General features: G+C 41.7%; 1 protein-coding gene, 19 non-coding genes and 1 pseudogene across 20 annotated transcripts; 20 read left to right on the forward strand and 1 right to left on the reverse strand.

The window, feature by feature from the left end:
* The first annotated feature begins 114 nt into the window (after positions 1-114).
* Trnar-ccu (transfer RNA arginine (anticodon CCU)) lies at positions 115-205 on the forward strand. Its single transcript is given in 2 exon segments — positions 115-151; positions 170-205. It is a non-coding gene; the product is annotated as a tRNA-Arg (tRNA).
* A 231-nt stretch (positions 206-436) lies between these two features.
* Trnar-ccu (transfer RNA arginine (anticodon CCU)) lies at positions 437-527 on the forward strand. The gene is given in 2 exon segments: positions 437-473; positions 492-527. It is a non-coding gene; the product is annotated as a tRNA-Arg (tRNA).
* A 231-nt stretch (positions 528-758) lies between these two features.
* Positions 759-849, forward strand: Trnar-ccu (transfer RNA arginine (anticodon CCU)). The gene is given in 2 exon segments: positions 759-795; positions 814-849. It is a non-coding gene; the product is annotated as a tRNA-Arg (tRNA).
* A 552-nt stretch (positions 850-1,401) lies between these two features.
* On the forward strand, positions 1,402-1,492 carry Trnar-ccu (transfer RNA arginine (anticodon CCU)). Its single transcript is given in 2 exon segments — positions 1,402-1,438; positions 1,457-1,492. It is a non-coding gene; the product is annotated as a tRNA-Arg (tRNA).
* Positions 1,493-1,723: 231 nt separating this feature from the next.
* Positions 1,724-1,814, forward strand: Trnar-ccu (transfer RNA arginine (anticodon CCU)). Its single transcript is given in 2 exon segments — positions 1,724-1,760; positions 1,779-1,814. It is a non-coding gene; the product is annotated as a tRNA-Arg (tRNA).
* Positions 1,815-2,367: 553 nt separating this feature from the next.
* On the forward strand, positions 2,368-2,458 carry Trnar-ccu (transfer RNA arginine (anticodon CCU)). The gene is given in 2 exon segments: positions 2,368-2,404; positions 2,423-2,458. It is a non-coding gene; the product is annotated as a tRNA-Arg (tRNA).
* Positions 2,459-3,332: 874 nt separating this feature from the next.
* Trnar-ccu (transfer RNA arginine (anticodon CCU)) lies at positions 3,333-3,423 on the forward strand. The gene is given in 2 exon segments: positions 3,333-3,369; positions 3,388-3,423. It is a non-coding gene; the product is annotated as a tRNA-Arg (tRNA).
* A 231-nt stretch (positions 3,424-3,654) lies between these two features.
* Trnar-ccu (transfer RNA arginine (anticodon CCU)) lies at positions 3,655-3,746 on the forward strand. Its single transcript is given in 2 exon segments — positions 3,655-3,691; positions 3,710-3,746. It is a non-coding gene; the product is annotated as a tRNA-Arg (tRNA).
* A 231-nt stretch (positions 3,747-3,977) lies between these two features.
* On the forward strand, positions 3,978-4,068 carry Trnar-ccu (transfer RNA arginine (anticodon CCU)). The gene is given in 2 exon segments: positions 3,978-4,014; positions 4,033-4,068. It is a non-coding gene; the product is annotated as a tRNA-Arg (tRNA).
* Positions 4,069-4,621: 553 nt separating this feature from the next.
* On the forward strand, positions 4,622-4,712 carry Trnar-ccu (transfer RNA arginine (anticodon CCU)). Its single transcript is given in 2 exon segments — positions 4,622-4,658; positions 4,677-4,712. It is a non-coding gene; the product is annotated as a tRNA-Arg (tRNA).
* A 231-nt stretch (positions 4,713-4,943) lies between these two features.
* Trnar-ccu (transfer RNA arginine (anticodon CCU)) lies at positions 4,944-5,034 on the forward strand. Its single transcript is given in 2 exon segments — positions 4,944-4,980; positions 4,999-5,034. It is a non-coding gene; the product is annotated as a tRNA-Arg (tRNA).
* A 231-nt stretch (positions 5,035-5,265) lies between these two features.
* On the forward strand, positions 5,266-5,356 carry Trnar-ccu (transfer RNA arginine (anticodon CCU)). The gene is given in 2 exon segments: positions 5,266-5,302; positions 5,321-5,356. It is a non-coding gene; the product is annotated as a tRNA-Arg (tRNA).
* A 553-nt stretch (positions 5,357-5,909) lies between these two features.
* Positions 5,910-6,000, forward strand: Trnar-ccu (transfer RNA arginine (anticodon CCU)). The gene is given in 2 exon segments: positions 5,910-5,946; positions 5,965-6,000. It is a non-coding gene; the product is annotated as a tRNA-Arg (tRNA).
* Positions 6,001-6,231: 231 nt separating this feature from the next.
* Positions 6,232-6,322, forward strand: Trnar-ccu (transfer RNA arginine (anticodon CCU)). Its single transcript is given in 2 exon segments — positions 6,232-6,268; positions 6,287-6,322. It is a non-coding gene; the product is annotated as a tRNA-Arg (tRNA).
* A 231-nt stretch (positions 6,323-6,553) lies between these two features.
* On the forward strand, positions 6,554-6,644 carry Trnar-ccu (transfer RNA arginine (anticodon CCU)). The gene is given in 2 exon segments: positions 6,554-6,590; positions 6,609-6,644. It is a non-coding gene; the product is annotated as a tRNA-Arg (tRNA).
* Positions 6,645-7,197: 553 nt separating this feature from the next.
* On the forward strand, positions 7,198-7,288 carry Trnar-ccu (transfer RNA arginine (anticodon CCU)). The gene is given in 2 exon segments: positions 7,198-7,234; positions 7,253-7,288. It is a non-coding gene; the product is annotated as a tRNA-Arg (tRNA).
* Positions 7,289-8,162: 874 nt separating this feature from the next.
* Trnar-ccu (transfer RNA arginine (anticodon CCU)) lies at positions 8,163-8,253 on the forward strand. Its single transcript is given in 2 exon segments — positions 8,163-8,199; positions 8,218-8,253. It is a non-coding gene; the product is annotated as a tRNA-Arg (tRNA).
* A 231-nt stretch (positions 8,254-8,484) lies between these two features.
* On the forward strand, positions 8,485-8,575 carry Trnar-ccu (transfer RNA arginine (anticodon CCU)). The gene is given in 2 exon segments: positions 8,485-8,521; positions 8,540-8,575. It is a non-coding gene; the product is annotated as a tRNA-Arg (tRNA).
* A 231-nt stretch (positions 8,576-8,806) lies between these two features.
* Trnar-ccu (transfer RNA arginine (anticodon CCU)) lies at positions 8,807-8,897 on the forward strand. Its single transcript is given in 2 exon segments — positions 8,807-8,843; positions 8,862-8,897. It is a non-coding gene; the product is annotated as a tRNA-Arg (tRNA).
* Positions 8,898-9,467: 570 nt separating this feature from the next.
* Positions 9,468-13,773, reverse strand: LOC139456521 (uncharacterized). Its single transcript, XM_071238287.1, has 3 exons — positions 13,647-13,773; positions 12,585-12,883; positions 9,468-9,539 (listed from the first exon to the last, which is right to left on the reverse strand). Exons 1-3 carry the CDS (start codon positions 13,771-13,773, stop codon positions 9,468-9,470), a joined length of 498 nt encoding a protein of 165 aa, XP_071094388.1.
* A 2,161-nt stretch (positions 13,774-15,934) lies between these two features.
* On the forward strand, positions 15,935-17,188 carry LOC139456527 (uncharacterized; annotated as a pseudogene).
* The last annotated feature ends 1,097 nt before the right edge of the window (positions 17,189-18,285 follow it).

Consider the following 18,285-nt stretch of genomic DNA (forward strand, 5'->3'; position numbering starts at 1 on the left):
CGCGCACCAGTCTAGAGAAAACATACTGTATCTCCAGTCATTCAGAAATTCGGGTGTTGCACTGTTTAGAAGAGTTTGTTATCTCAAGTGTAGAAAACAGCTGGTATTTGTGAAGCCCACGTGGCCCAATGGATAAGGCACCGGCCTCCTAAACAAAGACAGTGTTGATAGCCGGGGATTGCGGGTTCGAATCCCGTCGTGGGTACTTTAATTTTAAAAGTCTTTTCTTCAATTGACCTTGACAAACGGTAGACACTTTAAGAAATGACACTCACATTTGCTTTATATTTAACACAAATAGATTTGTAATCGCTTTCTTTAACGCGCACCAGTCTAGAGAAAACATACTGTATCTCCAGTCATCAAGAAATTCGGGTGTTGCACTGTTTAGAAGAGTTTGTTATCCCAAGTGTAGAAAACAGCTGGTTTTTGTCAAGCCCACGTGGCCCAATGGATAAGGCACTGGCCTCCTAAACAAAGACAGTGTTGATAGCCGGGGATTGCGGGTTCGAGTCCCGTCGTGGGTAGTATATTTTTGAAAGTCTTTTCTTAAATTGACCTTGACAAACGGTAGACACTGTAAGAAATGACACTCACATTTGCTTTATATTTAACACAAATAGATTTGTAATCGCTTTCTTTAACGCGCACCAGTGTAGAGAAAACATACTGTATCTCCAGTCATCAAGAAATTCGGGTGTTGCACTGTTTAGAAGAGTTTGTTATCTCAAGTGTAGAAAACATCTGGTATTTGTCAAGCCCACGTGGCCCAATGGATAAGGCACCGGCCTCCTAAACAAAGACAGTGTTGATAGCCGGGGATTGCGGGTTCGAGTCCCGTCGTGGGTAGTATATTTTTGAAAGTCTTTTCTTAAATTGACCTTGACAAACGGTAGACACTTTAAGAAATGACACTCACATTTGCTTTATATTTAACACAAATAGATTTGTAATCGCTTTCTTTAACGCGCACCAGTGTAGAGAAAACATACTGTATCTCCAGTCATCAAGAAATTCGGGTGTTGCACTGTTTAGAAGAGTTTGTTATCCAAGTGAAGAAAACAGCCGGTATTTGCCAAGCCCACGTCGCCCAATGGATAAGGCACCGGCCTCCTAAACAAAGACAGTGTTGATAGCCGGGGATTGCGGGTTCGAGTCCCCTGGTGGGTAGTATATTTTTGAAAGTCTTTTCTTAAATTGACCTTGACAAACGGTAGACACTTTAAGAAATGACACTCACATTTGCTTTATATTTAACACAAATAGATTTGTAATCGCTTTCTTTAACGCGCACCAGTGTAGAGAAAACATACTGTATCTCCAGTCATCAAGAAATTCGGGTGTTGCACTGTTTAGAAGAGTTTGTTATCCCAACTGTAGAAATCAGCTGGTATTTGTCAAGCCCACGTGGCCCAATGGATAAGGCACCGGCCTCCTAAAAAAAGATAGTGTTGATAGCCGGGGATTGCGGGTTCGAGTCCCGTCGTGGGTAGTATATTTTTGAAAGTCTTTTCTTAAATTGACCTTGACAAACGGTAGACACTTTAAGAAATGACACTCACATTTGCTTTATATTTAACACAAATAGATTTGTAATCGCTTTCTTTAACGCGCACCAGTCTAGAGAAAACATACTGTATCTCCAGTCATTCAGAAATTCGGGTGTTGCACTGTTTAGAAGAGTTTGTTATCTCAAGTGTAGAAAACAGCTGGTATTTGTGAAGCCCACGTGGCCCAATGGATAAGGCACCGGCCTCCTAAACAAAGACAGTGTTGATAGCCGGGGATTGCGGGTTCGAATCCCGTCGTGGGTACTTTAATTTTAAAAGTCTTTTCTTCAATTGACCTTGACAAACGGTAGACACTTTAAGAAATGACACTCACATTTGCTTTATATTTAACACAAATAGATTTGTAATCGCTTTCTTTAACGCGCACCAGTCTAGAGAAAACATACTGTATCTCCAGTCATCAAGAAATTCGGGTGTTGCACTGTTTAGAAGAGTTTGTTATCCCAAGTGTAGAAAACAGCTGGTTTTTGTCAAGCCCACGTGGCCCAATGGATAAGGCACTGGCCTCCTAAACAAAGACAGTGTTGATAGCCGGGGATTGCGGGTTCGAGTCTCGTCGTGGGTAGTATATTTTTGAAAGTCTTTTCTTAAATTGACCTTGACAAACGGTAGACACTGTAAGAAATGACACTCACATTTGCTTTATATTTAACACAAATCGATTTGTAATCGCTTTCTTTAACGCGCACCAGTGTAGAGAAAACATACTGTATCTCCAGTCATCAAGAAATTCGGGTGTTGCACTGTTTAGAAGAGTTTGTTATCTCAAGTGTAGAAAACATCTGGTATTTGTCAAGCCCACGTGGCCCAATGGATAAGGCACCGGCCTCCTAAACAAAGACAGTGTTGATAGCCGGGGATTGCGGGTTCGAGTCCCGTCGTGGGTAGTATATTTTTGAAAGTCTTTTCTTAAATTGACCTTGACAAACGGTAGACACTTTAAGAAATGACACTCACATTTGCTTTATATTTAACACAAATAGATTTGTAATCGCTTTCTTTAACGCGCACCAGTGTAGAGAAAACATACTGTATCTCCAGTCATCAAGAAATTCGGGTGTTGCACTGTTTAGAAGAGTTTGTTATCTCAAGTGTAGAAAACATCTGGTATTTGTCAAGCCCACGTGGCCCAATGGATAAGGCACCGGCCTCCTAAACAAAGACAGTGTTGATAGCCGGGGATTGCGGGTTCGAGTCCAGTCGTGGGTAGTATATTTTTGAAAGTCTTTTCTTAAATTGACCTTGACAAACGGTAGACACTTTAAGAAATGACACTCACATTTGCTTTATATTTAACACAAATAGATTTGTAATCGCTTTCTTTAACGCGCACCAGTGTAGAGAAAACATACTGTATCTCCAGTCATCAAGAAATTCGGGTGTTGCACTGTTTAGAAGAGTTTGTTATCCAAGTGAAGAAAACAGCCGGTATTTGCCAAGCCCACGTCGCCCAATGGATAAGGCACCGGCCTCCTAAACAAAGACAGTGTTGATAGCCGGGGATTGCGGGTTCGAGTCCCGTCGTGGGTAGTATATTTTTGAAAGTCTTTTCTTAAATTGACCTTGACAAACGGTAGACACTTTAAGAAATGACACTCACATTTGCTTTATATTTAACACAAATAGATTTGTAATCGCTTTCTTTAACGCGCACCAGTGTAGAGAAAACATACTGTATCTCCAGTCATCAAGAAATTCGGGTGTTGCACTGTTTAGAAGAGTTTGTTATCCCAACTGTAGAAATCAGCTGGTATTTGTCAAGCCCACGTGGCCCAATGGATAAGGCACCGGCCTCCTAAAGAAAGATAGTGTTGATAGCCGGGGATTGCGGGTTCGAGTCCCGTCGTGGGTAGTATATTTTTGAAAGTCTTTTCTTAAATTGACCTTGACAAACGGTAGACACTTTAAGAAATGACACTCACATTTGCTTTATATTTAACACAAATAGATTTGTAATCGCTTTCTTTAACGCGCACCAGTGTAGAGAAAACATACTGTATCTCCAGTCATTCAGAAATTTGGGTGTTGCACTGTTTAGAAGAGTTTGTTATCTCAAGTGTAGAAAACAGCTGGTATTTGTGGAGCCCACGTGGCCCAATGGATAAGGCACCGGCCTCCTAAACAAAGACAGTGTTGATAGCCGGGGATTTGCGGGTTCGAGTCCCGTCGTGGGTACTTTAATTTTAAAAGTCTTTTCTTGAATTGACCTTGACAAACGGTAGACACTTTAAGAAATGACACTCACATTTGCTTTATATTTAAAACAAATAGATTTGTAATCGCTTTCTTTAACGCGCACCAGTGTAGAGAAAACATACTGTATCTCCAGTCATCAAGAAATTCGGGTGTTGCACTGTTTAGAAGAGTTTGTTATCTCAAGTGTAGAAAACATCTGGTATTTGTCAAGCCCACGTGGCCCAATGGATAAGGCACCGGCCTCCTAAACAAAGACAGTGTTGATAGCCGGGGATTGCGGGTTCGAGTCCCGTCGTGGGTAGTATATATTTGAAAGTCTTTTCTTAAATTGACCTTGACAAACGGTAGACACTTTAAGAAATGACACTCACATTTGCTTTATATTTAACACAAATAGATTTGTAATCGCTTTCTTTAACGCGCACCAGTGTAGAGAAAACATACTGTATCTCCAGTCATTCAGAAATTCGGGTGTTGCACTGTTTAGAAGAGTTTGTTATCTCAAGTGTAGAAAACAGCTGGTATTTGTCAAGCCCACGTGGCCCAATGGATAAGGCACCGGCCTCCTAAACAAAGACAGTGTTGATAGCCGGGGATTGCGGGTTCGAGTCCCGTGGTGGGTGGTATATTTTTGAAAGTCTTTTCTTAAATTGACCTTGACAAACGGTAGACACTTTAAGAAATGACACTCACATTTGCTTTATATTCAACACAAATAGATTTGTAATCGCTTTCTTTAACGCGCACCAGTGTAGAGAAAACATACTGTATCTCCAGTCATCAAGAAATTCGGGTGTTGCACTGTTTAGAAGAGTTTGTTATCCCAACTGTAGAAATCAGCTGGTATTTGTCAAGCCCACGTGGCCCAATGGATAAGGCACCGGCCTCCTAAAGAAAGATAGTGTTGATAGCCGGGGATTGCGGGTTCGAGTCCCGTCGTGGGTAGTATATTTTTGAAAGTCTTTTCTTAAATTGACCTTGACAAACGGTAGACACTTTAAGAAATGACACTCACATTTGCTTTATATTTAACACAAATAGATTTGTAATCGCTTTCTTTAACGCGCACCAGTGTAGAGAAAACATACTGTATCTCCAGTCATCAAGAAATTCGGGTGTTGCACTGTTTAGAAGAGTTTGTTATCCCAACTGTAGAAATCAGCTGGTTTTTGTCAAGCCCACGTGGCCCAATGGATAAGGCACCGGCCTCCTAAAGAAAGATAGTGTTGATAGCCGGGGATTGCGGGTTCGAGTCCCGTCGTGGGTAGTATATTTTTGAAAGTCTTTTCTTAAATTGACCTTGACAAACGGTAGACACTTTAAGAAATGACACTCACATTTGCTTTATATTTAAAACAAATAGATTTGTAATCGCTTTCTTTAACGCGCACCAGTGTAGAGAAAACATACTGTATCTCCAGTCATCAAGAAATTCGGGTGTTGCACTGTTTAGAAGAGTTTGTTATCTCAAGTGTAGAAAACATCTGGTATTTGTCAAGCCCACGTGGCCCAATGGATAAGGCACCGGCCTCCTAAACAAAGACAGTGTTGATAGCCGGGGATTGCGGGTTCGAGTCCCGTCGTGGGTAGTATATATTTGAAAGTCTTTTCTTAAATTGACCTTGACAAACGGTAGACACTTTAAGAAATGACACTCACATTTGCTTTATATTTAACACAAATAGATTTGTAATCGCTTTCTTTAACGCGCACCAGTGTAGAGAAAACATACTGTATCTCCAGTCATTCAGAAATTCGGGTGTTGCACTGTTTAGAAGAGTTTGTTATCTCAAGTGTAGAAAACAGCTGGTATTTGTCAAGCCCACGTGGCCCAATGGATAAGGCACCGGCCTCCTAAACAAAGACAGTGTTGATAGCCGGGGATTGCGGGTTCGAGTCCCGTGGTGGGTGGTATATTTTTGAAAGTCTTTTCTTAAATTGACCTTGACAAACGGTAGACACTTTAAGAAATGACACTCACATTTGCTTTATATTCAACACAAATAGATTTGTAATCGCTTTCTTTAACGCGCACCAGTGTAGAGAAAACATACTGTATCTCCAGTCATCAAGAAATTCGGGTGTTGCACTGTTTAGAAGAGTTTGTTATCCCAACTGTAGAAATCAGCTGGTATTTGTCAAGCCCACGTGGCCCAATGGATAAGGCACCGGCCTCCTAAAGAAAGATAGTGTTGATAGCCGGGGATTGCGGGTTCGAGTCCCGTCGTGGGTAGTATATTTTTGAAAGTCTTTTCTTAAATTGACCTTGACAAACGGTAGACACTTTAAGAAATGACACTCACATTTGCTTTATATTTAACACAAATAGATTTGTAATCGCTTTCTTTAACGCGCACCAGTGTAGAGAAAACATACTGTATCTCCAGTCATCAAGAAATTCGGGTGTTGCACTGTTTAGAAGAGTTTGTTATCCCAACTGTAGAAATCAGCTGGTTTTTGTCAAGCCCACGTGGCCCAATGGATAAGGCACCGGCCTCCTAAAGAAAGATAGTGTTGATAGCCGGGGATTGCGGGTTCGAGTCCCGTCGTGGGTAGTATATTTTTGAAAGTCTTTTCTTAAATTGACCTTGACAAACGGTAGACACTTTAAGAAATGACACTCACATTTGCTTTATATTTAAAACAAATAGATTTGTAATCGCTTTCTTTAACGCGCACCAGTGTAGAGAAAACATACTGTATCTCCAGTCATCAAGAAATTCGGGTGTTGCACTGTTTAGAAGAGTTTGTTATCTCAAGTGTAGAAAACATCTGGTATTTGTCAAGCCCACGTGGCCCAATGGATAAGGCACCGGCCTCCTAAACAAAGACAGTGTTGATAGCCGGGGATTGCGGGTTCGAGTCCCGTCGTGGGTAGTATATATTTGAAAGTCTTTTCTTAAATTGACCTTGACAAACGGTAGACACTTTAAGAAATGACACTCACATTTGCTTTATATTTAACACAAATAGATTTGTAATCGCTTTCTTTAACGCGCACCAGTGTAGAGAAAACATACTGTATCTCCAGTCATTCAGAAATTCGGGTGTTGCACTGTTTAGAAGAGTTTGTTATCTCAAGTGTAGAAAACAGCTGGTATTTGTCAAGCCCACGTGGCCCAATGGATAAGGCACCGGCCTCCTAAACAAAGACAGTGTTGATAGCCGGGGATTGCGGGTTCGAGTCCCGTGGTGGGTGGTATATTTTTGAAAGTCTTTTCTTAAATTGACCTTGACAAACGGTAGACACTTTAAGAAATGACACTCACATTTGCTTTATATTCAACACAAATAGATTTGTAATCGCTTTCTTTAACGCGCACCAGTGTAGAGAAAACATACTGTATCTCCAGTCATCAAGAAATTCGGGTGTTGCACTGTTTAGAAGAGTTTGTTATCCCAACTGTAGAAATCAGCTGGTATTTGTCAAGCCCACGTGGCCCAATGGATAAGGCACCGGCCTCCTAAAGAAAGATAGTGTTGATAGCCGGGGATTGCGGGTTCGAGTCCCGTCGTGGGTAGTATATTTTTGAAAGTCTTTTCTTAAATTGACCTTGACAAACGGTAGACACTTTAAGAAATGACACTCACATTTGCTTTATATTTAACACAAATAGATTTGTAATCGCTTTCTTTAACGCGCACCAGTGTAGAGAAAACATACTGTATCTCCAGTCATTCAGAAATTTGGGTGTTGCACTGTTTAGAAGAGTTTGTTATCTCAAGTGTAGAAAACATCTGGTATTTGTCAAGCCCACGTGGCCTAATGGATAAGGCACCGGCCTCCTAAACAAAGACAGTGTTGATACCCGGGGATTGCGGGTTCGAGTCCCGTCGTGGGTACTTTAATTTTAAAAGTCTTTTCTTGAATTGACCTTGACAAACGGTAGACACTGTAAGAAATGACACTCACATTTGCTTTATATTTAAAACAAATAGATTTGTAATCGCTTTCTTTAACGCGCACCAGTGTAGAGAAAACATACTGTATCTCCAGTCATCAAGAAATTCGGGTGTTGCACTGTTTAGAAGAGTTTGTTATCCAAGTGAAGAAAACAGCCGGTATTTGCCAAGCCCACGTCGCCCAATGGATAAGGCACCGGCCTCCTAAACAAAGACAGTGTTGATAGCCGGGGATTGCGGGTTCGAGTCCCGTCGTGGGTAGTATATTTTTGAAAGTCTTTTCTTAAATTGACCTTGACAAACGGTAGACACTTTAAGAAATGACACTCACATTTGCTTTATATTTAACACAAATAGATTTGTAATCGCTTTCTTTAACGCGCACCAGTGTAGAGAAAACATACTGTATCTCCAGTCATCAAGAAATTCGGGTGTTGCACTGTTTAGAAGAGTTTGTTATCCCAACTGTAGAAATCAGCTGGTATTTGTCAAGCCCACGTGGCCCAATGGATAAGGCACCGGCCTCCTAAAGAAAGATAGTGTTGATAGCCGGGGATTGCGGGTTCGAGTCCCGTCGTGGGTAGTATATTTTTGAAAGTCTTTTCTTAAATTGACCTTGACAAACGGTAGACACTTTAAGAAATGACACTCACATTTGCTTTATATTTAACACAAATAGATTTGTAATCGCTTTCTTTAACGCGCACCAGTGTAGAGAAAACATACTGTATCTCCAGTCATTCAGAAATTTGGGTGTTGCACTGTTTAGAAGAGTTTGTTATCTCAAGTGTAGAAAACATCTGGTATTTGTCAAGCCCACGTGGCCTAATGGATAAGGCACCGGCCTCCTAAACAAAGACAGTGTTGATAGCCGGGGATTGCGGGTTCGAGTCCCGTCGTGGGTACTTTAATTTTAAAAGTCTTTTCTTGAATTGACCTTGACAAACGGTAGACACTTTAAGAAATGACACTCACATTTGCTTTATATTTAAAACAAATAGATTTGTAATCGCTTTCTTTAACGCGCACCAGTGTAGAGAAAACATACTGTATCTCCAGTCATCAAGAAATTCGGGTGTTGCACTGTTTAGAAGAGTTTGTTATCTCAAGTGTAGAAAACATCTGGTATTTGTCAAGCCCACGTGGCCCAATGGATAAGGCACCGGCCTCCTAAACAAAGACAGTGTTGATAGCCGGGGATTGCGGGTTCGAGTCCCGTCGTGGGTAGTTTATTTTTAAAAGTCTTTTCTTAAATTGACCTTGACAAACGGTAGACACTTTAAGAAATGACACTCACATTTGCTTTATATTTAACACAAATAGATTTGTAATCGCTTTCTTTTACGCGCACCAGTGTAGAGAAAACATACTGTATCTCCAGTCATCAAGAAATTCGGGTGTTGCACTGTTTAGGAGACTTCGGTATCCCAAGTGTAGAAAACACCTGGTATTTGTCAAGCCCACGTGGCCCAATGGATAAGGCACCGGCCTCCTAAAGAAAGATAGTGTTGATAGCCGCGGATTGAGGGTTCGAGTCCCGTCGGCGGTAGTATATTTTTGAAAGTCTTTTCTTAAATTGACCTTGACAAACGGTAGACACTTTAAGAAATGACACTCACATTTGCTTTATATTTAACACAAATAGATTTGTAATCGCTTTCTTTTACGCGCACCAGTGTAGAGAAAACATACTGTATCTCCAGTCATCAAGAAATCGGGTGTTGCCCTGTTAAGAGTAGTTTGTTATCCCAAGTGTAGAAAACAGCTTGTAGGGGACGATGCCCTTCCTTTTCCACTCTAAAGAAGTGGGCTGCGGAATTCAAGCTTGACTGAGAGAGGGCCTTGACGACAACCCGCGCCCAGGAAGGCCTTCAACAGCAACCATTCAGGAAAACATTACCCAGGTGCATGACATGGTGATGGCTGATCGACGATTGACCACTCGACATATTGCCAGTGTTGAGGGCATCTCTTAAGAGAGGGTTGAGCACATTATCACCAACGAGTTGGGAATGACAAAAGTTTCTGCAAGATGGGTGCCAAAGCTCTTGACAGCGGATCAGAAACGTGTCAGATTCCTGAGGTCCCGTGACAATTTATGCCGTTTTGAAGCAGATCCCGATGAATTTTTGGCCCGATTTGTAACCATAGATGAGACCTGGATTCATCACTTTCAGCCAGAAACCAAAATTCAGTCTAAACAACGGAAGCATCTGGAATCACCAGCCCCCCAAAAAGCCAAGTCGGTTCCTTCTGCTGGAAAGGTGATGGCTTCAGTCTTTGGTGATTCCAAGGGTATTCTGCGATTTACTATCTTGAAAAAGGCCAGACTATCAATGGAAGATATTATATGCTAACCTACTGAGACAGTTGCGTGAAATTATCAAAGCTAAGCGACGGGGAATGCTCACCAAAGGAGTCCTGTTCCACTAAGACAATGCTCCTGTTCACAAATCGGTGGTTGCCATGTCAGCGATCCATGATTGTGGCTTCAAACACATTGACAATCCCCCTTATTCACCCGATATGGCCCCGTCAGACTTCCACCTGTTTCCCCAAATGAAAAAGGAACTAGCCGGTCGCCATTTTCCCAGTAATGATGACGTCATTTCCGCTGTGAATGACTTTTTGAGGGTGGCTGAAGAAAGTTTCTTCTTGACCGGAATCCAGGCCTTGCAGCATCGCTGGCAAAAGTGTGTAAACCTGGAAGGGGACTATATGGAGAAATAAATGAAAACCATCGACTTGGTACGAGTCTTTCACAGTTAGGCTTAGAACCTTTCAGCCAGCCCTCGTACATTTTTGATTGACCTTGACAAACGGTAGACACTTTACGAAATGACACTCACATTTGCTGAATATTTAACACAAATTGATTTGTAATCGCTTTCTTTAACGCGCACCAGTGTAGAGAAACATACTGTATCTCCCGTCATCAAAAAATTCGGGTGTTGCACTGTTTCTGGTAGTCATAGCATCCTTTATTATAAGAACAAAAAGTCTTCACATGGAACGTGATATGAGGATAACATTACTGCTAGGATTGTGCGGCAAGTCACTCAAACAGATGCGTGTTACACAATGTGACAATGTGATCATGAATTCCGTGTCACTTCTCCATGTTGTTAACGACTGGGAAATCCCCGTGACGTCATTGGGGAAACAGCTTTTTCAATCTATAATGAGTTCTCTGTCACAGTTACGAAAGGTAACGTAACTTTGTAGGTCTGCGACATATCTATATAATTTCTTAACTAAATATATCTTATCTTTTAATGTATGTTGTTACGATTAATCGTAGTTAAGATCGTTTCGAAAATCTCGACCCTGTTTTTTGCTCAAGTCATAAGTCTAGGGCGCGTTGCAAGCCACGAATCGCTCTCTTCCAAAATGGCGGCGCAACTACCGTTTGGTTGCCTTGACGTAAAAGAACATAACAGAAGAGGCTCGATGACGAGCTTTGTTTGTTTATTTAGGAGATAAACCTACTGTGTTTTGAAATTTGATGTAGTCCCACTGTAGAATAGATACCTTTTTATTATAATTTGGAAACACAAAATTTCAAAAGAACACAGTAGGTTTATCTCCTAATTCTACCATGACATTGCTGTATTATTCATTCTGATTGGTTGATAAGAGGTTTCCTTTTTGCTACGGAAACCCACTTTAAATAGGTCAAGCCTTTTCACCAAAAAATATCGATGTATACATACGCACGATTTTTTTAGAGAGATGTTTTATTTTCTATCAAACTGATGCACACTGTTGTACTCTGTAGAGTGGCTGTCGTTTATCGGAAATTTGTGCGAAAGGTCATTTCTTGGAAATCGAACATGTAGGAGTGACGGGTGACGGGTAATAGAAAAGGGTTTTTAAATGCTAAACGAATATATTTCTACAGCAAACTTTATGAATTAACACTCTAATAAACATTTAACATGTGTAAGAGTTATTAGTTAGATAGCAAAACCCCCAGTAACCAATAATGACATCAAAGTAAATGCCTCTCCACCCCGAACTTGGATTTGGCAGAACTTGACCTACATCACGATTACTCACACCTCACAGCTGTCAATGGCTGACAATCATGTGTTTACATTCTCTAGATCTAGTTAAAAAAAGCAAGATGACAACCCCGATCTATGATGTGGTTCAACATTTACCTGTAGATTTACTGGGATTGATCGAGCCTGCTGGTACATCCATATAATTACTAATGGAACCGAGTATGACTGAACAGCTGCTGTTTAGGCTGCAGACGAGCCGGATATTTTGAAACGAGGAATCTGCATGGTGTGACCTGTCAATTTCAAGATTTCACGGATCCAAAGTGATCCAATAGTGACAGAACTTAGACATTTCTGGTACAGAAATAGAAGGTCGTGTATGATTTTCATAATTGTGCGTGTTCTGAAAAGAATTTCATCAAGTTTGATAAGCTGTCACTTCAGTTGGGACATTGTTTCCGTGGACTTTCGAAGTGGAGTGTTTTCTGATGCACTTTCAAATCCCCTCCTGCCAAATTCTAACGGTGGCGGTTGACGGAGATGGCAATGGATATCGATCAAAAAAGGTTTGTAAACACCATGTTGTCATGAATAAAATGTCTTCGAACACATTTTATTATGTATATTTCACTTTCATTGTCGGTTGTTTCAATAATGAAAGTACCTGTTCGTGGGTTTCAGAAAACGTTACCAAAAAATGAACAATTCATTTTTTCTCAACAAAATTTATTAGATATCACTCTTTCACTTATTTTGAATGTGTGAATCTTTGCATTATACCTCCCCACCCTGAATTGAGAGCCGAAGAAGAATCACAATTATATGACATGAGGGACTGTTCGTTTCTGTACCCTGTCAATTTCATTATTTCGCGGCATTCCACCCCAGCATGAGAAAGTGGTGTGACCGTTGTGGCCCTGACACAGTGATTAGTGTATGTTTTGCTCAGCTTTGCCTCTTTTGAAATTGATTTCATCATTTGACGCAAACTGTTGTGGCCAAGTGCCTGTGCGGTGTACCAGTGAGTGTCGGGAGGCGTGTTTGTGTGTTTTCGTGGTCTTTGGAAGAGAGCAGTGTTTTCTGGATGCAATTTTGAAACATACTGTTTGAATGAAGCAACGGGTAAGGAAGGGTTACCAGTGCCATATATGCGTGGTTTTGGTTCGTTCGAATCAAGAAGATCGCCACGGTGGTTTTTTTTGTCAACTCACTGTGTGTGCTAGTGATAAACCCGCACCCTACGTCGTCGACCTCGACACGGAAAGAATTGCGAGTGAGGTCACGTTGATTTTCACACACACACCCCCCCCCCCCCCCCCCCCCGCCTGCCAAATCCTACTGTCAAATCAAACCAGACCTTCTTTTGAAGGCTAACTGCATCGTCTACTGATTGATTAGATCTGATTTTCACCAAATCCCCCTCCGAAATAGGCTCATAGTGAGTAGATACATCCAAACCAAGTTTCTTAATTTTTCGAAGCATCCCCATGAAGACATTGTTCGCACGGACAAACTCTTGGTTCTGCAGCATGTTAAATGAACGCTCATACGGTGGTTGACGGAGATGGCGATGAATCGCAGATCTAATGTCGACATAGGAGGACTTCGAAAAATACTGTCCATTGGAATTTCGGACCTCGGCGTAAAAAACTTTCAATTCTTGAGGTGAAAGGGTCTCAAAAATTGGCGATTTGTCTCGTAAAGCAAGCCATTCTGGAAACAGAAATTAATATTCTGTTCCAAGAGGACTTGTAAAGTAGGTGAGAAATAATTCCAATGGTTACATTATCATTATTTGTATTTCTGATATCGTAAATATCAAGAAATATTGTGCATTTCATATTGCAGGCTAGGCAAGACCAACTCAATTCAATGTCAACTCGTCACATTTTCATATTTTCTTTGTTTTTTCATAAGTAGTAGATCTAGCTAGATCTAAATATAATTATTTAATATAATTCTTCCTTACGTTTAAATATCTTAATCGCCGGACAAGTGTTTTTATTGGTGCTTTGTGCCTTCGAGTTTATTACAATGATCTCATCAGCATCGAGGGTGACGAAGTGGCGAGAGTCACAAGTAGCGGCAGACGTCATTCCCTCGCTAGTCAGTGTAGGCTCTGTCGATTCTGTCGGAGCAGTGCCGGGCCCTAATGGAGAGTATATACATCGTTGGTAAAGTTTACATGTTCCGAAAATTGGTAACAATATTTTGTCATGCATGAAGTTTTTCTTACTTTTTCTAGCTAATGTTATTTTTATATTTACGTAGTTTATTGATATCTGTTTCAGTGTGAGAATTACCGAACCAGTTCCTATAAACTTTACAATTTGTATGCAAACGATATAGAAGTCTACCTTCGTTTGGTGTTCCCCTCTCATCCATTAACATCTCATCGTCAAACCAGACAGGGTTAACCCCTTGCAAGTCAAAATCGTCACCAAAAACATCCGTAATCGATCCTAGATCGAATGATGGGTTATCGGCAAACATCTTTTATGGATCGATATGTGGGCTATCGATGTATACATACGCACGATTTTTTGGTGAAAAGGCTTGACCTATTTAAAGGGGGTTTCCGCAGCAAAAAGGAAACCCTTTTAACCAATCAGAATCAAGCATTCAACAATGTCATGGTAGAATTGTTGTTTAACGCCGCACTCAGCAATAATCCAGCTATATGACGGCGGTCTGTCTATAATCGAGTCCGTACCAGACAATCCAGTGATTAATATCATGAGCATCGATCCACGCAATTGGTATACGATCACATGCTTTAACCAAGTCAGCGAGCCTGACCACCCGATCCCGTTAGTCGCCTCGTTGGCAAGCGATTCGTGCTTTGCAACGCGCCCCTGAACAAGCCAACACTATGACGTCAGATAGATGACGACAATATCACTTGACCCCTCTATGACGTCACAACAAACACTCCGCCACTTAGACTCAACGCTCCTGTGATCAAGACGTCTTATCATTGTTGATGACAGTGTATGTACATGATGGCTCAAGGCAGTCTACACACCGCCCCGTCGGTGTATGACCTTGTCAACAAGGGAGTAGAGGTAAGAACGAGAGCGAGTAAGGTTTTACGCCGCTTTAGCAATATCCCATCAATGGCGGGGTAACATAAAAAATGAACTGCACACGATGTACTCATGCCGGGAATCGAACCCGAGCCTTCCGCGTGACGAGCGAACGTTGAACCACAAGACTGCCCCACCGTGCCCAAGAACAGTAGTTCACTTCGAGAAAGCAACTACAATCTGCAATCATTTGATCCGAGTTTTCTATCTTTTTCTGTCTGATCATTCATATGCCAGGAAAGAATTGATCAAATTTCTTGAAAGCTGCTTCGGAAACGAACCGCTAGTTCAATCTACGTCTCACCTGTTTCTCCGACAACACCAAATATTCAAGCACAAAAAGGAAATTGAAAAAACTATCCCTTCACACAATTTGGTGATTATGTTAAAATAATATTCAACATAAATATCTTGATGTATTCGTCGGAACGAAGGATGAGACACGACCGCCTACATTGAATGCAAGGAGGACATTATATTGACGCCTCAATTGAGAATTGAGACATAACATTCCATGGTATTTCGGCGTGTACACACGGGTAGTGACAGATTGGTTTATTTGTTAATAATTTTCTAATAACTTTCTATTTCAAAGAGGAGCAAATGTATGTGTTTTGTTTTTTCCTGAGCCGGTTTTAACAAACAGGAATAACATTTAAGGTCTGGTAATCTTTTGCAGGCAATGCGTACCGGGCTCAACAACATTGCCGACAACAATGAGCGATGTCGCCTTCCACCGTAGTGTCGCGCATCAATGACTTCACATCAAATCAGGTAAATAAAAACCTGATCTCATTTATTGATCCCGGTGAAGATCCGGGGTAGAATAGGTCTTCAGCAACCCATGCTTGTCGTAAAAGGCGACTATGCTTGTCGTAAAAGGCGACTAACGGGATCGGGTGGTCAGGCTCGCTGACATGGTTGATGCATGTGATCGACCCCCAATTACGTTGATCGAAGCTCATGATATCAATCACTGGATTGTCTGGTCCAGACTCGATTATTTACAGACCGCCGTCATATAGCTGAAATATTGCTGAGTGCGGCGTTAAACAACAAACCAACCAACCAATCATTTATTGAAATCTCTACATTTGTCTACACACCCCTATGATTACAAACTACACTTACAACTGCTAACATTACTGTTGTTTATTTCATTCCAAAGAACATGGCACGATCCAAGAATACAAATTCTAACTTCCTGAGCGGCACCTGGTGCAAAGAAACAGCTATTGGCGTCTTCCAAGATGGACACAAACGGAAGCAGAAACCACTCTGGATGTGGTACAAGAACCAACTCCTGCCCTTTGGTCACACCTATCAAGATTTTAAACAATTCCAAACATCTGCCGATGAGGTATTAAAAAGGAACACGCAAGAAATCGCCGTCAAGCCGAGTGCTGAGGATGAAACATTCCCTGGAAATTCAGATGAAATTGGAATTCCCTCTGACATTTCCACAGAGGGAAGGTTGGATCAGACACCGGGAAGTTCCCCACAGACACCCACCATCTTAAGACAGTTGTCGAAACCAGGAAGAGACGATCACGGACCCGTGGATCCCTTCTCAACACGGACCGGAAGATGTTGATGTCTAAGAGGTCGAGGGGGGATAAGGGGATTGAGTCGACAGGTGATAGATGCTCGTCTGACCTGTCAGGCGTCCCCAATGCCTCACCATCAGCAGAGGATGTCATACCAGGATTACCCAAGACCTCAACACCAGAAGGGGATATTCTGAAACAGGCCTTTGATGCATTCTGGAATATCAAAAGCCAGGTTCAAATCAAGAGAACTGAAGGACCGAACAGAGTCTCATCGGCCAGTAGCTGAGGTGATGACCGAGGCCAAAGTAATATCCTCTCTCTCTGGTACAAGTGTCACGCCGCAGCTGTTGGGGGTTCTGGAGCCGTGCGTCCTGGAGAGGGAATACAGTCTTGTCCTGGAGGACTGCACAGGCGTCATCTCGCTCCAGGACCTCCTTCAGTCTGGATACTTCGTCTCCAGATCCGGTTGGACACACATCTGCCTGTCCCTGTCCAGCCACCTGAAGACCCTCCACAGCCGCTGTATCCTTCACAACAACATCTGCTCCAGCAACATCATCATCATCAACAAGGACAGGCTGGAGGTGAAGCTGGTTGGCTTTGGACAGGCGTCCTTCGGGAAGGGAGTCAAGCTGCCCAGCGCTACACGCCACCAACCTGGACTTGCTCCAGAGGTGAGGCTGGGCTGTGTCACCTCCCCACAGGCAGATGTTTATGCTTTGCGCTCTGTCCTGGGTGAAAACAAAGTGGCCAGCAATTTGATGGACCTCCACGAGGTCGTTCAAAAGTGCCACCATGATCTCCCTAGGAAGAGAGCTCAGGCTCAGGAGATCCATGACTTCATGCAGGCTGCGTTTAACAGATGTCAAGGTTAGGTCATGTCAGAAGGTTTAAAAGATCCAGTTTATAGTTATGTCACATAGATCTTCATCAAAACACACTGGTTATTTTTTCAGATTTTGATACAACTTCGTAATTCGTAGGAAAGTTTAAATTCAAATTTATAATTTCATAAATGAGTGTCTGTCAGATACCACTGATCTTACAACGAGTTGTTTCAAAACGTATCTAACGAGCGAAAGCGAGTTAGATACGCTTTGTAACAACGAGTTGTAAGATCAATTGTATCTGACGGGCACGAGTGTAGTAAACTGTTTCTTACACACCCTAAAATCGCACCTTTTTAGCATCGAACCGATGCATTTTGTCTATTCTCATGATTGCAGTAGCGCATTATTGTAGCGCGGGTTGCGAGCGGTACCTTTGATCTTACCCGTGCTGTATCATGGTAGTTAGAGCACGGTTTGTTAAAGATTATTACCATTGGCTGATGCCAAGATTAGCAAGCCCCGCCTACTAGTTTGAGAAATTTCAAATTTACGACAATGTTTCTTTAGTGTTGTACACAGTGTTCAAGAGTAATAACGTAAATAAACAACAAAAAACAATAGAAATGTTTATAACTTTATTAATAGATTACAATGTAACTGTCAAACATAAAAACAACTGGACACAGAACGCATTTTGCTAAATTCGAAAAATTAATAGTTGAAAGTTCTAATGTGCCTTTGAAAATTCCATAGTTTACACTTGATTTAACAATTAGATTAAAAGTTAAAATCGGTTCGAAGGCAGAACCGCCCCTCGGTCCTTTTGTCTGTCAATCAAATGCCATGCCAACCCGTGCTCTTACTGCCCAAACAACTCGTCTTGGTGTGTTGTAACTATAACAAAGAACACGCTGGGTGCCAGGTTGAAAGTTTACACCTGAGAGAAATTACCAAATATGTACAACAATGCTTACTTCCGTATGACATCACTACCGGTGACCGACTTTTACAAAATGGCGTGTTCACTGACAACAGTACGCGGGATTTCCAGAGGAGGATTTTCGTTGATTGAGGGATCGTATACACATAAATATGTCACGTCAGTAATCAGAAACATTCTGATAACCTGCATACTGTTATTT

Source organism: Haliotis cracherodii, unplaced genomic scaffold, assembly GCF_022045235.1.
Source record: "Haliotis cracherodii isolate W230 unplaced genomic scaffold, xgHalCrac1.p SCAF_1, whole genome shotgun sequence".
Classification (NCBI taxonomy): Eukaryota; Metazoa; Mollusca; class Gastropoda; order Lepetellida; family Haliotidae; genus Haliotis; species Haliotis cracherodii.